The sequence below is a fragment of the Arachis duranensis genome, chromosome 10 (genome assembly GCF_000817695.3).
Source record: "Arachis duranensis cultivar V14167 chromosome 10, aradu.V14167.gnm2.J7QH, whole genome shotgun sequence".
Taxonomy (NCBI): Eukaryota; Viridiplantae; Streptophyta; class Magnoliopsida; order Fabales; family Fabaceae; genus Arachis; species Arachis duranensis.
This window is the reverse complement of record NC_029781.3, coordinates 31,165,884-31,181,611: the sequence shown is the minus strand read 5'-3', so window position 1 is coordinate 31,181,611 and position 15,728 is coordinate 31,165,884. Positions and strand designations below refer to the sequence as shown.

The window sequence follows — 15,728 nt, the reverse complement described above, 5'->3', positions numbered from 1 at the left end:
ACACCAAAAAAACTGAGCTTTACACCCATATTCTGTAACTATACACCCAAAAATTTATCCACTGCTGCTGATTTCCTGAACTGATAATTCATAACATGTCCTTGATATTGGCTGGAATTTGGACGCACCTCTGATGTAGCATCAAAGAGGTTTAACTGGAAATAATAAATGCACATATTAGCAAAACTATTAACAAGAAAATTAAACTCAATCATCATATATTTAAAGAACATCACTTTTACCTCGTTTAAAGCTTTCATTTTCTTCTTCTTTGAGGCATTTGCAATCTGTTTGTCCAACTTTGAACCTAGCCTATTTTTTGGACGTCCTCTTGTTCAAACCCTTGGAGGGCTTTGAAGCTCGTTAATGGATTCCAAGTTGGCATCTTCATGAGATAACGAACATGTCCCCTTCCTTTTGGCTTTCAATTCTTCCATTTCAACCATGACATTATCATACGCACGATGCAGAATGGCAGTCAGCTCCTCTGATTCTGATGCAAATTCGCAAATATTTTGCGAACGAAACACCAATTCGTCAAACCTTTTGCTTTTTAGCTCCAACAGTGGCTCGTTGTGGCTGCTCTTGATGTGTGTGTGTCACCTCTTTACCTTCTTGCTCCATCATTCCAATATATATCTCGGTGACACTTGGGTTACTCGTTCAAAGTTTAAAACGCTTAGTGCGTGATGGCACAATATCCCTCTTGACTCGAATAATAAGCATTGACATTTCACTTGGGCTGCTACTGAGTCGTAAGTAACCACAAACCTGTTGAATATTGAACTGAAAACTTGTTCTCCAACTTCGTATACTGAATAGCCTAGAGCAGAGTTCGTTAATCTTGTGATTCAATTTGCCTTCCCTCTGAATTGTGCTTGGACTTTCCTAAACTTTTGGTGAGTGTACACATGTTGAAACTAAGTTTCAATGGAGGATTTTGTTGCACACGGTATGACCGTATAAAAATTTGCCGCATTCGATTCTCTCTCTGCTTGTTCCCTGCTTCCGAGGTAATTATCGTATTGTTTGACAAATTGAATAAGTGAGTTGTTCCAGGTAATAAACTTGTTAAAAAATGAATGCATGCTCTCACTCCTTTGTGTGCTTCTCATCCCTGTCCAGAAGTGGTGATCCAGATAAATTGGAACCTATATATGACGGTCTTCGTAAAGATCTGTAGAATACACCCAAATAAGGCTATATTACACCCAAAAACATGCAATTTACACCTTTGTTGTAGATTTTAAACAACATTACCTGAAAGCCACTTGTCCACAAAACCATACTTCAGCAGAAAATTATTCCAATTCCTATCAAATGAGTCTTTACTATGAGAGTTCCAAACAACTTGGCTCATTTCTTGCTCAATTTCTGTGTGTCTCTTGTACCCATTTAATTTGCTTGGAATCTTCTTCGTGATGTGCCAAATACACCAACGGTGAATTGTTGTTGGCATACAAGCCTCTATAGCCCTTTTCATTGACGTGCATTGATCGGTGAGAATCCCTTTCAAAATATTTCCTCCCATGCAAGGAAGATAACATTGAAATAAACATTTGAATGATTCAATTTCTTCATTTTTCATCAAAGCGCATCCAAGAAGTGTTGACTGACCGTGGTGATTCACCCCGACAAAAGAACCACAAACCAAATTATACCTGAAACAAATTACGAGATTGCAGAATGAAAATCATTACGTACACCTAAATGATGATTTTATACATCCAAAAACATCCAATATACACCTCTGCAGCAGATTCATAGAACAAAATTAATTTGGCATCATAAACAAGAACAGCATATTACCTATTTGTATTGTAGGTGGTGTCGAATGAAATAACATCTCCGAAATACTCAAAGGTAGCTCTGCTCCTTATGTCGGCCTAAAAAGCCAACTTAATCAACTGATCGTCCTCGAGTTTGAGCTCAAAAAAGAAATTCTGATTCTTCTTTTTCATTCTTAATAAATATTTCCCGAATTTCTTTGCATCTTCTTGTTCCGAAATATTCTGCACTTCTCTCGTGATGTAATTTCTCACGTCTTTTTCGATAAAATTTAACTCGTGGTGACGGCTGCCGCAATGAATGATTGGTAAGTTTTGCTTGGTCTGATACCAGTTTTCTCGTTATTCTCTATTGTACGACGAACAGACATACTTAGTTCCCTGTGCTGTTTGAGCATCTCTGCTTGAGTTGGAAAGCAAGGATATGAATGATGCAACACGACCTTCGAAATGATCTAAGCACCAACATCCTTCAATGTGTGTATATAAATTCTTGCAGGAAAATTTAAACTAGTTGTGGGATTTGTCTTCTCGGTCGAGGATATTTTAGATTTCCATTTTTCCTCTCTGCTACATGTAATCAATTGATTCTTAATTTTATTTTCCTTCTTATTTGTGCTCCGAACTCTTGTAGAAAAACCTGCAGCCTTCGTATAGTCCTTGTAAAATTTTGCAGCATCTTCAAAAGTGTTAAAAGTCATTCCAACCTTGGGAACAAACTAGTCATCAACAACATAGAGGGGCTGCAAAATACATGATGTTAAAAACAAGGATATACGATAGAGTTTCTGCACGTCATAAAAAAGTAACAATTCAACTAAAATACACCCAAGTATTCCTGATCTACACCCAAATGACAACAACTCAACTAAAATAACAAGAAAAGTCATAAATTGTAAATACACCCAAACTTCCCTTAAATACACCCAAAAAGTTCTGATCTACACCCGAATAACAACTCAACTAAAATAACAAGAAAAGTCATAAACTGTAAATACACCCAAACTTTCCTAAAACACACCCAAAAAGTTCTGATCTACACCCGAACGTCTGGTATAAAATGCAGAAAATTAATCAAAACTAGTACATTAGATTCAATTCACAGATTATGTTCACGCATTAATTTCACAGTCAATGTTCACGGATTATTCAGCTAGACAATCATAAACGACTAATTGCATCAAATTAAGATTCAATGATTAACTGAAACTAAATCACACCTCAGGAACTTCGTTCGATTCAAATTCAAAATCCACTTCGCCTTGATTCAGTTGACAATCTGAAGTTGAATCATCCATTATCTTCAAAACGAGTTCAAAGCTTGATTTTAGAAACCATGAAAATCGGAAAAAAAATAAAACAAGAATACAGACAGAGAAACTCACGTAAATGACAAAGAAGAAACCAGTGATAAACGCACGTAAAACAACGAATGAAAAGGCAAAGAGAGAACGCACGAAGGAGATCGAATAAATTTGGCAAGAAACTCGAAAAAGGAAACGAAATCTTTTGAAAAATGAAAGTTATATATTCGCGCTTTAATTTATTTGGATTGATTTAAAAGTCTATTATAGAGCGCATGAAACGTACGTAACATAAACAGTGCGTTTAACGGATTCGTTCTCTTCCGGACTTGTAAAGCTTGTAAGCGCAAAACGCTTGTATGTAGAGATTAATCCATTGAAAATTTCACGAAACTATAGGATCAACATAATTAGGGCTGCACACGGATCGGATATAGCCTAAAATTCTATCCGATCCGCACTGCATTCATCGGATTGGATCGGATACAATATCCGCATTTGTTTAGGTCGGATCGGATCAGATATCAGGTATATCCACATTATTAAAAAAAACTATTTTAAGATTCTGTTTGGCTATTTTTACAAAAAAATATCCAGAAAATTCATTTTTTATCTGTTTAAACCTATTTACTCCTAAAATATTATCAATAATAATTCTCTTGAATAAGAAAAACAAAATAATAACACAAGATTTAAGTTTAATTATTCTAAATTAAAGTACAACATAAAAAATTAAAAACAGAATATCATAAAATTCATAAAATAACACACTAAAATTCATATCACATTAGGGTTTATTTTCTTAAACTATGCTATTTATATATGATGTGCGGATATGCGGATATGCGGATTTGCGGATAGGATCCGTAGATATCACTGCCAAATCCGCAATTCGATCCAACCATAGTGCGAATCCAATCTGATGGCTTTGCGGATCGGATAATATCTGCAAAATTTGGATCGGATGCGGATAATTACCGTGGATATGCAAATATTATCCGATTCATGTGCAATCCTAAATAGAAAAATTAAACCTAAAAAAATCATCCCAGAAATAAAATTAGAATTAGATCTATTTACTCTACTCTATCCATTACTATTCTTACTTCTAAGAAAAGGAGAGCAGCTTGCAATTCACAATAAATTATCCATATTAAGAAAAGGCCAAAGTTTCCTTAAAGGTTTGGGATTGTAAAAAATGCCCCCAGACCAAAAAAAGATAAGAAAATTCCCCATTTTTTTGTCATTTCTATTCGAGCCACAACCCATGACAGATTTAATTAAATTGACACATTTAATTAAGCAAAATCATGCTAGACGATCATCAATATACAAAATTTACATAACCTAACCATCGTATCATTCAAGCATTACATCTCTAACCTAGTTAGGAGGCCATCTAAAAGCTCAAAAAAGTTATAAATTTTCATATTTCAAAATGTAAACGCATAGTGAGAGACCCCATTCACGGAGAATACCAGCTCCATGCTTAAAGCCTTATTAAAATGGAAATGCAATAATTATACACTTGTCCCACTACCAGGAGAGACAAGAGTGCATGTTTTGCAATAATATTTATCATGATAACAGTATAATACTGTAACTTTTTATCAATGAAGATTAATCAGCTAAATTATATTGCAATAAGTAACAACTTGCAAGTTGCAACTGATGCACATTACCAACCAAATTTGTTACCACGACCATACAACCACTAGAACCAACAGAATTAGGAAATACATTGTCATTCATCAAGGTGTGAGCGAAAAGCCTCCGTCAATGTAACCAGCTTATTATGCATTTTCCTGTCTTGAAAGATTAAAAATAGGCATGCTTATCTTTTAAGAAAGAATGTGTAGTCTTATAATTGTAACGAGCACAGAAATTTTCTGTCGCGATTGCCGATATAATGACAGGTGCAAGGTATAACTAATCAAAAAGAAGAAAGCATGTCTGTATATAATAAATCTAAAGCATTTCACAGATAGCATCAGTTAATTGCCAAGGTATCTTATTTAACAAGTGAGTTGAACTAATAGAATGCATACTCCCAATTTAAATGTAATAAATCTTATTTCTATCATCTAAGGTTTCTATAAATTTCAGTTGACCTAGGGATGAAGTTGTTTGAGAGTTTTGTTGACCTGATAAGGAGTGAGAAGTAAGAACTATAACTCAATAAGTCTAAAACTAAAATATGCTATTTGTCTATTATTAGGTTTTATGTACCGCAGAGCAAGCATAGACTCTTCCAAACAACATGGACTATTTTCAACAAGAAACAATAAAATCTAGAGTCCATGCATTGCAATGTATCCCTGTCTGTCTATTTCTCCAATTAGATCCCTCTTCCCATGTATTGTGCGTTGTTGATGAAACTTGTTTAAACTGCATTGGTTTTCATCCAAGAGAAATACTTCTCCTTTTATGCTCAGTTTTCAAAAAAGGTTTAGATTCCACAAGCACCCAACATCCATTTTGTACCACAGACCTAGATGAACAGAAGTGCTACAACAATGTTTTAGTACAAAGACCCAAAATTTTCAATTATATTCAAACTTACCTCTAAAATATGTCAAATTCTCCTAGGAAATTTTGTGATTTTCTTCAAATTAGTAACAGTTAACATCTTAGTTTTGCATTAGCTTTAGCACAGATTGACCTCCACTTGCTAAATATCATGAGCTACAGTATAAGAGCATCCACTGATCAGGCAGCATAATAGGAATGAGTCTATCAGAAAAATGACAAATGTAAACAACAAAGCATCTACACAAGGGAAATTTGAATCTTCAACTGGAAATTATTGATTTACAACAAAAGAAGTACCGGCTCAATGATGCTGAAGAACCTTTATCTATTCAACCAGAGATGCACCTCCCTGAATTTCTGTAACCACATGGTCCTAGATGGTAACATAAAAAAATGAAAAAGTGCAAAATATGTAGTAGTAACGAAACTTCTGTGCTAACCAAATCTGACATATACATTTCATAAATAAAAGTAAAGGAAATACTGGGGTCAGAAAAAAAAAGCTAATTGAATGCTGTAAAATCAACCAAAGATATCACATACCGCATTGTAAATTGGTATCTGGTTACGCCAAAACTCTAAGGGTGGTAGAAGCAACCTTCCTGCAATATAATTCGATCACAAAATTCAAGAAGATTAACAATAACATCGAGCAAAGATATTAGTAAGTGCATGAAAAGTGCACTAGTGCATCAAGTATCTCTAGGCCAAATAAGATTTAGCTTTTATAGAATGAGAACTGGGAAATAACTAACAGGAAATACTTACCTGATCTGGACTTTTTGAAACTTGATAGAATAGACACTGAGGATATCTTCTCTTCCTCACCAATGATTGATGGGCTTAAACCCCTTTTTTCGTGGATATTTGGTTGCAGTGGCAGATCTAGACCTTTTTCGTTCACACGTGATCTGACTTTTTTCACTTGTAGCTTTCTTTCTCCTGGAACAGCCTTATTTATTTTCAAATAAAGTCCTAGAAACTCTAGATGTGGAGCTTTCATCGAGATGCTCAGATGGTGTATTTACTTTTTCTGTAGTTACTTTTTCCAGAGATTGCAACTAAACTGGTGTCACTGGACTATTCAGTTCCTCTGGATGTTTTAGAGAAATTCCAGAAGCTGGCTGCTTCTGCTGACAGACTTTCATGTTATGAAACCTGGTAACATGTCTAATGCTGCCACTACCTTGAGCAGCATTAACCCCACATGTAGCATTAGAATCATGCCATTCAACTTCAGCATGTGGCTTCCCATGAGCTCCAAATGCTTCCTTTAAAGGTTTCGAAGAAGATAGGATAGATTTTTCTTAAGCTGTAACACTTAAAACATCAAGATGGATAACAAAAGATCTTGGAGATACGAAATGATAAAATATCAAAGAAACTATAAGACGTGTAAATGTAAATAATCATAGAACCAAATCATTCAACATCATCCAAATATTTACCAGCAGAGAAGATCTCAAGATCAATTGATGATACAGTTTTAGGAACAGCACTACCCAAATCAGTGCCAATATTTGATTCATCCCTAATCAAATCTGCTGCATAGCTTTCCCAGTTTTGAGGAAAACCAAATAAGAAATTATTGAAAACCTAGCAACATAGAAAACGGGTGAAAAATCAAATTGGGAAGACATAAAATTATACATTGTTTTGATGTTTGTTCGCAAACCAAAACTTAATAGTTTCCATCCAATCTACTGCTGACCCATCATTTAAAAGTTTGACAACCAGATTAAGCACTAAACTGCTTAATTATGAGGGAATTCATGGGTAGATGCAAGTATAAATCTCTTCCAAGACAGAATATGCATATTGATGCCATATGAAGTTCCCAAACCACCATGTAATGAATCAATTTGCAAACGCAATTAATCAAGTAGAGAAGTAGAGAGAGAATACACCAATGAGTAGTGGCTACAAACCTCAAAAGGGAAACCATTATCAATGGTGCGCTACTCGTCAATGAAACCCCTTATGATAATATAAATCCCATCTGTGGTCTCAAGAGAGAATAGATCATGCCGTTTGGCAATGGGAGCACTGGTGAAGACACGCACTACTTCTTCCCTGATTCACAGAATCAAGTTATGCAATTACCATATTACATATTTCAAGGAAGACATTACTCCAAAGCAATTTCAACAAATCACCAAAATGCCTTAAAAGAGGTAAAACAAGGTCACGAAAAACCCTAAAACAAAATCAAGCTAAGTTTCTTATTTTTTTTATGTAATGCCTCCAACGGCTAACTACTTTCCTTCGAATCCATGTTTAGCTTTAACCAGCCACCATTCATACAAGCAAACCTTTGCATACAGAAAATACAGGAAGAATCAGAACTATGAAGAAATGAAAAGAGGAAAAATACTTAGGGGAACAAATAAATTGTAATGAGAATGAGGAGAAGCATAAGCAACCGTTGGTTGGAAACAAGATAAATTGGCATTGTTAGAAGTGGATGGAGTGGAAGTAAGCTCAAGCATGAGTGGGAAATGTGGGAAATAGTGAAATCCCCGTTACTCTTTGTTGATGGTAGCAGGGAAGAAGAAGACGACCGGGGACAGCAGCCCTGGGAAAATAGAGCAGAGAAGCGCCGTCGCACTTCGCAGCCACTGGTGGTGTCGTCGTCGCTGAGGGTCGTCGTCACCAAGAAGCAATACAGCACCATGGCCGTGAAGGCGAGAGAAGCAGTTGAGAGACAGAGAGAGGGCTGAGAGGGAAAGGTGCCGCCGTACGTGAGGGTGAGGGGCTGCCGTGTGCGCTGCGTGCCCTAGGGCTGCGATTAGTTCTCCAAACGATAAGACACTTGAGAACAAATAGCTAGAAGTCTAGAACTGACATGAGTCACGTGGCATCAGCGATTTCCTTCGACGGCTACAAGAAAGGATGGAACAGGGTGCACCGTCAATAAGAGGGTTCACTATAATATAAGATTTCCTTCGAAAACCGATTCAAACCGGTTTGCCTGAACCGACGCCTTTTGCCTAGCCCCTTCTCACCTCACATGTTCCTTTCCTTCAGAGACTTATCTCTTCTTCAAGCTCTGTCGCCGCCTGCGTCCCAGCGCCGCCATCGAATCTGCTCTAGTTGCTGTCCCACTGCCCCATCGCCGTCGCAACTCGTCGAATCATCTCATTGCCACTCCTTCGCAGCGCGTCTTCTACGATCTCTTCCGCGTCTCCTTTAAGCCGCCTGTCACTCCTCCTCCGCGCCGCCTCTCAGTCCCACATCCTCTGCGCTCCCTCTGGCCTCCAAGTCGCGCACTAGACGAGCCACCCTCGTGCCTCCTCTGCATCAGAATCGAGCCTCGTCCGTGCCTCTCCTGGTCCCGAAACACGCCACTTCCACCAGATTCTCCCCGCATAGCATCGGTATTGTTCTTGCCCCTATCCTATCCTTCCTTTTCTTTTTGAATGATTTGATGTATTTAATCTCTGGCTAATTTTGGATTTATCATGAGAATAGACAAAGAAGAAGTTCTTTTGTTTTTCAGTTTATATTTCGATTTTGGATGTATTTGTGTTTTTAATTTTTTTTCTTATTACTTTATTTGATTTGGGGTTTAAGAGATCAATATAGTTTGGATGTGTCATGAAAATAGACAAAGTGATTTTGTTTTACCTCGAAATCATTTTGGATGTGTCTTGCAATAGAGGAAGAGGATTTTCTCTTGACTGTTTTGTTATTTCTTCTCAATTTGGATGTGTTTGTGGTGTTCAACTATGTTCATTTTCAGATGTGTTTAGAAAGTATTATGTTTGTTTGTTATTTTAGATGTGTAGCTATTATATTATTTTAAATGTGTTGTAAAGTTTTGAAGTTGTATATATTATTCAGCTTTTGATTTTATCAGTTTGCAATGCAGAGGATCAATGCTTGTATGCAGACAATGTATGTTGTGTTTAGAGCAGGGATTTTTATTTTTGGATGAGCTTGTACAACTATTGGATGTATTTAAATTGTCTTTTATTTGCTACAATGTTATTCTGGATGTGTTTTGAGATTATATATTATATTAAGCTTTTGATTTTATTAATTTGTATATATCAATTTTTTGTTCAACAATGAAAACACAACTTCTTGAGTTCTTTGATTCTTTGAGCATACACGTATCAAGTTATTGTTTTCAGCAATGGTGATTCTTAGATATTTCTCACTTTGTTGCTGTGTTTTAATTGTTCTTGTAGTTATTGTGATTTTTATTTCATGTTTATGCTCTTGTATTATTATAATTTGCTATAACTTTTTAATTGTTTCTATCTTATAATTTGGCATAATTTGTTAATTTGTTAACTGGTTGGGTTGCTTAGTTATAAATTCAATGATATAAATTAACGATAAAAGATAATCCAAGCCGAAAATTGAAAAACAGAGGCAGGGGATTCTGAACTTCGATAATCCACTCTCCCTGTATTCCATTTTTTCCTATCCAGCCAATAAGTGGAAGAATCTTCCTGACACACTCAAGTCTCACACAGTGTCCACCATTCACAACGCCTCAAGCTCCTGCTCCGCCGTCCGCGATTAACTACGCCTGGAGCTCTGCGGTCCACCATTCTTTGGTTTTTTTCTTTTTCTTTCCTTTTATTTTCAGACACCAAAAGAATATATTGCATATTATATATTCCGATTGATTTAGTTTCTCATACTTTGGATATTGTAGTTAGATTTTTGGTAAGTTATCCTTGTTAAAGTTTCTGACATAATCTTTGAAGTTAGGTGTTTTCTTGCCATTCATGGTTTCTGAAAGATAAACAAATAAGTAATGGAAAAAAAAGAACGTGCTGCGTTGTTGTTTTAGACTATTGCAGTGAGCTTGTTCTATTTTAATCGTGCTTGCTTGGCCCAAGTAAAAAAATAAATAAATATCAAGGGGCATGTGCTGTCTTGTTTTTAGTTTAAGACACATATTTACTAAAAACTGGGGAGGGAGAATTTGATCATGAGAATGAATGGGGGCTTCAGACACATAGGGGGAGGGAGAGGAATGGCAGCTCAGTGATTCATTAATGTAGAACTTTCGGTGACACACCAACCTCGGAAGACAGCAACCTCATGTTCAAAATCAGAGACAATCTTTTATGTATACCCAATATATGTTGTGACTGTCTGTATGATAATGAATTAATTGTGTGTGATAAACTGATAATGGTGATGCTTGGGTAAATGAAAAATATGTAATGCATAAAAAATAGGTTATAAGAAAGAAAGTATGAATTGGGTTCTTTTGCTCAAAAAGCTTTTACCATTCTAATGAATGAATCACTTCTTTTTATAGGTAAAGTTTTCATCAATGATGCATGTAACAGAGTAGATTTTCAGAATAGATTGGCCAAATATCATACACACTTGTTTGATATTTTAAATTTACGTTTATTACATTTTTGAACTAACAGGTACTTTAATTAGGTGTTGAAATATTACTTCCGGGGACCTCTAGCTTTCATCACATTTACTGACTTTTCAATGCCAATAAAGAAAAGCAAACAAAAACATCAGAAGGATATTGTGACACCTGGAGTTACATGTCTGGATTTTAAGATATTAAGTAAGGAGTGTGTTTTTTGTTAAAGTCTGACACATCGGCAAATCCTTAGCTTCCTCGATTTCAATTCACAGCAACGATGAGCTCCACTGGTAAAAACCTCTCTCTCTCTCTCTCAAGGATAAATTTTGAAATATGTATTTAGAATCTATGCTTCAATTGGATTCTAATACATTATTTATCCATTTAGCTTATTGCGTTACACACTCAATATGTGATTATTGATTCGTTTTTTTATATATTTAAAAAGTTTTTTTTGGGGGGGGGGAGTGTTGTGGTAAGGGGTGAGACTCGAATTGTGTAAGACTATAAGGTGCTAATGCAGATGTAAAACCCCTAATTTATAAACAAATTTTACGATTTTTCTTTTTCGTTTGGCCACTGTAGTTTTGGTTTACTCTTGGTGGATGCTGCCATGGTCTGAATTCTTGCTGTAGGCTCATTTTTATTTGCATTGATTGCTTACACTTTTGGGGAAAGGTGAAGGTAAGTACTTTGTGATTGGATATACACGTTTTTATAAGTCCTTGTTCCAGGAAATTCGAATTATGTTAATGTAAGCTGCTCATAAAATTTTACAAGTGAAAATATGTGGTTTTGTGGCTCAAGGAGCATGCTTTGTAGTTTATCATAATCTGTCCGTATCTGTGGATATAAGATGGATTTGCCTTTGGATAACAGCTTAATTTTTCGTGTTTCAGATACCATCAATGCAAATTCTGCTGAGTCTGTCAAATAATCTGTTCTAGGGACAAGCCTGGAAACACAGCATGATGATACAAGTATGGATTTCTGAATTTATGTTTTCACTGCGTGTTTAAAACTTATGTTTTCCTCAGGATGGCTGTGTCGATGATTAGAGATTTGATGATTGTAGTGACAAATTCCCTAATGTCATCCTTGTCTTGATAGAAATAAAAGCTCAAGTTGATGCATGTGGGGACAAATGAAGAAAGGAGTATCTAATGATATCCTCAGAAGTTTTGCAAGCAAGTCTAATTCCACTCCAAAAAGAACTGCAAAGAAGGGAGCTTTTGTAAGACCTTACTGTTGCTCTCTTTGTCTATGAACCATGGAATTTCTGGATAAAGCTCTTTTAGCTATTGTTAGCATGAGTTTAATAACTTCCTAATTTAATAACTTTGAACACAAAATTGTTTGTCATATCTGGGGTTAGCACCAAAGGCAACTGAATCTGTTGGGCAAGCCGCTTTCCGTAATGGGACTGTAATGGAGCAGAGCAATATAAATGATGAAGCCAAGAAGCTTGCTGCTGCTGCTCTTGCAGCAGTGAAAGATGATGCTGCTGCTTCTTCCTCTAGCAAGGGTAAACTTGTGGTAAGCACATTCTCATTTGGCCCAAAAGTAGGGGGAAACATATATAAGACTTAAGGTATTGTGCATTGATTTATTTCCTCATGTTTAAATTTCCAAAGTTTAAGGATCTATATATTAACATCCTTGAATTATAGCATGAAGCCTTTGAAAGAATTCTAGCTTTAATTATATGTCTTATATGTAGTTCTAATATTATTTATTTCACCACTGCCAATTGCATGACTTGAACCATTGAGTTCTCAGTCACTGTTTGTTCATCTGTTTCCTTTCACAGATTACTGAGGTTCGGGACTTTGCTGGTCAAGACATTGAAGTAAAGAAACTCTTAGATTCTGACTTAAAGGAGGCAATGGAAAGAGCCAAAATCGCTGCACCTTCTCCGGTGGATGCTGTTCTTGAACAAATCAAGAAGAAGCAGAAGCTCAGTGTACTTGATAAGACCAAAATGGACTGGGGAGAGTTTAAGGAAGAAAATAACTGGAAGGGGAGCTTGATGCTTACAAGAGGAGTTCAGACCAGTATCTAGATAAGGTCTCCTTCTTGCAGCGAACAAATTACCGTGAGTTTGAGAGGGAGAGAGATGCTAGGCTGGCTTTGCAAGCCAGGAAGCAGCCGGATATGCGAGAGGAGCCATATGACTGATAGAAGTAGTATAGAATTCCTATCATTGAAGTATGGTTCAATTGGGAGTTGTTTTTACAGGGGCTATTGTTCCTGGGAACTGGGAAGGTCTTGATCTCCTAAGAGTAGGATATATGATCATTAATAGGGGCATGGCCATTTTATTAACAAGGATCAGACTCTTACAAACAGTTGATAATTCTGTAAGAGGTTGCTGATCTTAGACAACAATGGGGATGTGTCAAAAAACACAATAAATGTTTTATATCGTGAGGTATTTGGCAATTTAGGATTATCTATCTATATCAGGAATCAAAGCTATTACGAAATACATTCGTAAGGGGCATAACAAATATCAATGGTAATTGGTCTTTTAAAACAATTTATATATTTATATATTTATATTATATATTATATATGTGGTGTATAGGAAAAGTATATGTCGATTGCATGAATGGAAAATGGCAACGGGGTAACTTTGATATATAGTGGGTATTACTGTCTTATAGATGGTTTAAAAGAACCCTCTGATGGTCCTGCTTTGACTCCCCATATATCCTTTTTTTTGCTTTATACAGTACTTGCAGTAATCTCTCCTAACTATTCGAATTTTTTTGGTTCGTTCCATTGGGGTATCTCCATAGCTGGTCTGCGTTGCTTATACATATCAGGTAATCAATTAATTGTCAACTATGTTGAAGCTAAGCAATTTGTGTTATGTTTCTGATTGCATGTAAGAGGGAAATTTTTTTTAGTTATGGTTGCCAATTTTCCTTCCACTTTTACGCTTAACAGTGAATTGATATTCAGTGATCCAGTGATGAACACATCATTTGGGATGCATTCCAGCACTACGAAATGTTCGTGCACCTTGGTATTTTGCCTTGACTCATCCCTGGTAAGACTGAGTCATTGATTTGTCGGTGATTTGATACCACCGTGGTCTAGATCTACTGTGTTAAGTTTGGTTTTTTTATGTTGGCAAAGGTCGTTCTCGCTCTACCGCAAAATTTCTATGCTAAATACACGAACAATCTGGGCTCTGAGGTCAAGTTCGTTGATTTTGCTGGCCACTGCTTTCCTATGAAACTCTAAAAATTAGATACCACCGGTATTTTAGTGGAAAACTTTCGTCTCATCAGAAGTGTGTATAAAATCGTCGATGGTGCTTTGATTTTTTTCGCGTATGGTAGTAATGGAGTTTTCTATATTGTTATGTTGTTGATGAATAGGCCCGGTGTGCTTGGTGATGCAATGGGGTTGATTATGCGGTTGCGGTTGTTGAGCACAAGGAAGAAGAGGATTTCTTCAAATCATTTTTTGTTGGGTGCATCCATACAAAGTTCAGATATGTTGCAGTGGTTACTCCATTCTGCATTTTGGAATCTTATAGCAAATTCTTTTCCAAATCATAGTTGTTCCGTGAACACTTTGGTCAATTTTTATAGTAAAGTACCAACCCGGTTCCTGTCCTTTTCCCCGAATGATAACGCAACCCTTAACCAAAAACACGATCCATTTCGGTCTCTGACCCTGTGCTCCAAAGAAGGGTGTTTTTTCGAGGCCCCACAGCAGGCGCCAATTGTTCTTGTCTGATTACCTGGACGTAACCTCGGTTAGGGGAGCCGACGCCGAGCTTTAGCCTTCAATGCCGAGCTATAAGGTGGGATGATCCGAAATCTTCGTCCAGAGAAATATCTCGTCACGGAGAGTATGAACAAAGGGGGTGTGTACCTGCAAAAGGCACTCCGATGCTTAAGTTAGTATTGAGAATTCAATGTATCATTTGAAGATAAAATATCATACCTGTTCATACCCTGGGCCGAGCTGTGCGACCCGGGCAGACCAAAGACACAAGTGACCGACCTCTTCAGGTTGGGTCGCCATTGACCTCTTCTCAAAGAGTTCGGCCAAATCGTCAGAAAAGCCCAAAGCAGGTCCAAATGAATGAACACAACCCATCTAAAGGTAGCCAAAGCCTAGAAAGATAAAGGCGGTTCTCCCTAAAAGATAAGATGACTTCACTCAAAGATAAGATAAGATAACTAACTTATCTCAAGGAGGGTCACTCAACAATACTATAAATGTACTGGAGCACCCAGGTATAACTCATACTCTGATTCCACTAAAACCTGCCTAAAGCACATGCTAACTTAAGCATCGGAGTCTCTTGCAGGTACCACTACCCTCCGGTGACCAAGGATCAGCAGCACCACCAAGTCCAACAAGTCAGACACGACAGCTCCAGCCACCACTGCAGATCTCGTCCGAGATTGATCTACAGTATCAGATAACCCTCGGAATATTAGCGCCGTTGTTGGAGAACCTGGAAGTCATTCCATCATCATGGCGGACAACCTTGACAATGACCACAACTCTGATTTGGAAAATAGAACACCGCATAAGAACGCGGACATCACACCAAAAGATACACCTCAACCAAACAGAGACAAGCATTCTCCAAATACAGAAATCCTAGATGCCATACAAGCTCAACAGGATCATCTCAAACAGCTCAAAAAAGGGGCCGAGCATCAACGGGAAGCCGAGAGGGACCTCCGGAGAGAAACTAGGCGTTGCCGAAAGCTAGAGGAT

General features: G+C 37.0%; 1 protein-coding gene and 1 long non-coding RNA gene across 8 annotated transcripts; one reads left to right on the top strand and one right to left on the bottom strand.

Moving 5' to 3' along the window:
- Window positions 1-5,081: 5,081 nt before the first annotated feature.
- Window positions 5,082-8,607, bottom strand: LOC107470068 (kinetochore-associated protein KNL-2 homolog). 7 transcript variants are annotated; one of them, XR_008003951.1, is made up of 5 exons: window positions 7,552-8,607; window positions 6,392-7,219; window positions 6,167-6,225; window positions 5,921-5,996; window positions 5,082-5,824 (listed from the first exon to the last, which is right to left on the bottom strand). It is a non-coding gene; the product is annotated as a kinetochore-associated protein KNL-2 homolog (long non-coding RNA). The 7 variants fall into 7 exon arrangements; XR_008003950.1 differs by having other exon boundaries at window positions 5,082-5,776; XR_002368363.2 differs by having other exon boundaries at window positions 5,082-5,996; window positions 6,392-6,943; window positions 7,072-7,219.
- A 308-nt stretch (window positions 8,608-8,915) lies between these two features.
- On the top strand, window positions 8,916-13,428 carry LOC107470064 (uncharacterized). Its single transcript, XM_052255251.1, is given in 8 exon segments — window positions 8,916-9,000; window positions 10,063-10,191; window positions 11,026-11,266; window positions 11,876-11,956; window positions 12,087-12,210; window positions 12,327-12,512; window positions 12,787-12,985; window positions 12,988-13,428. Coding segments are annotated over 4 exon segments (654 nt in total). The 5' UTR covers window positions 8,916-9,000; window positions 10,063-10,191; window positions 11,026-11,266; window positions 11,876-11,956; window positions 12,087-12,108; the 3' UTR covers window positions 13,155-13,428.
- The last annotated feature ends 2,300 nt before the right edge of the window (window positions 13,429-15,728 follow it).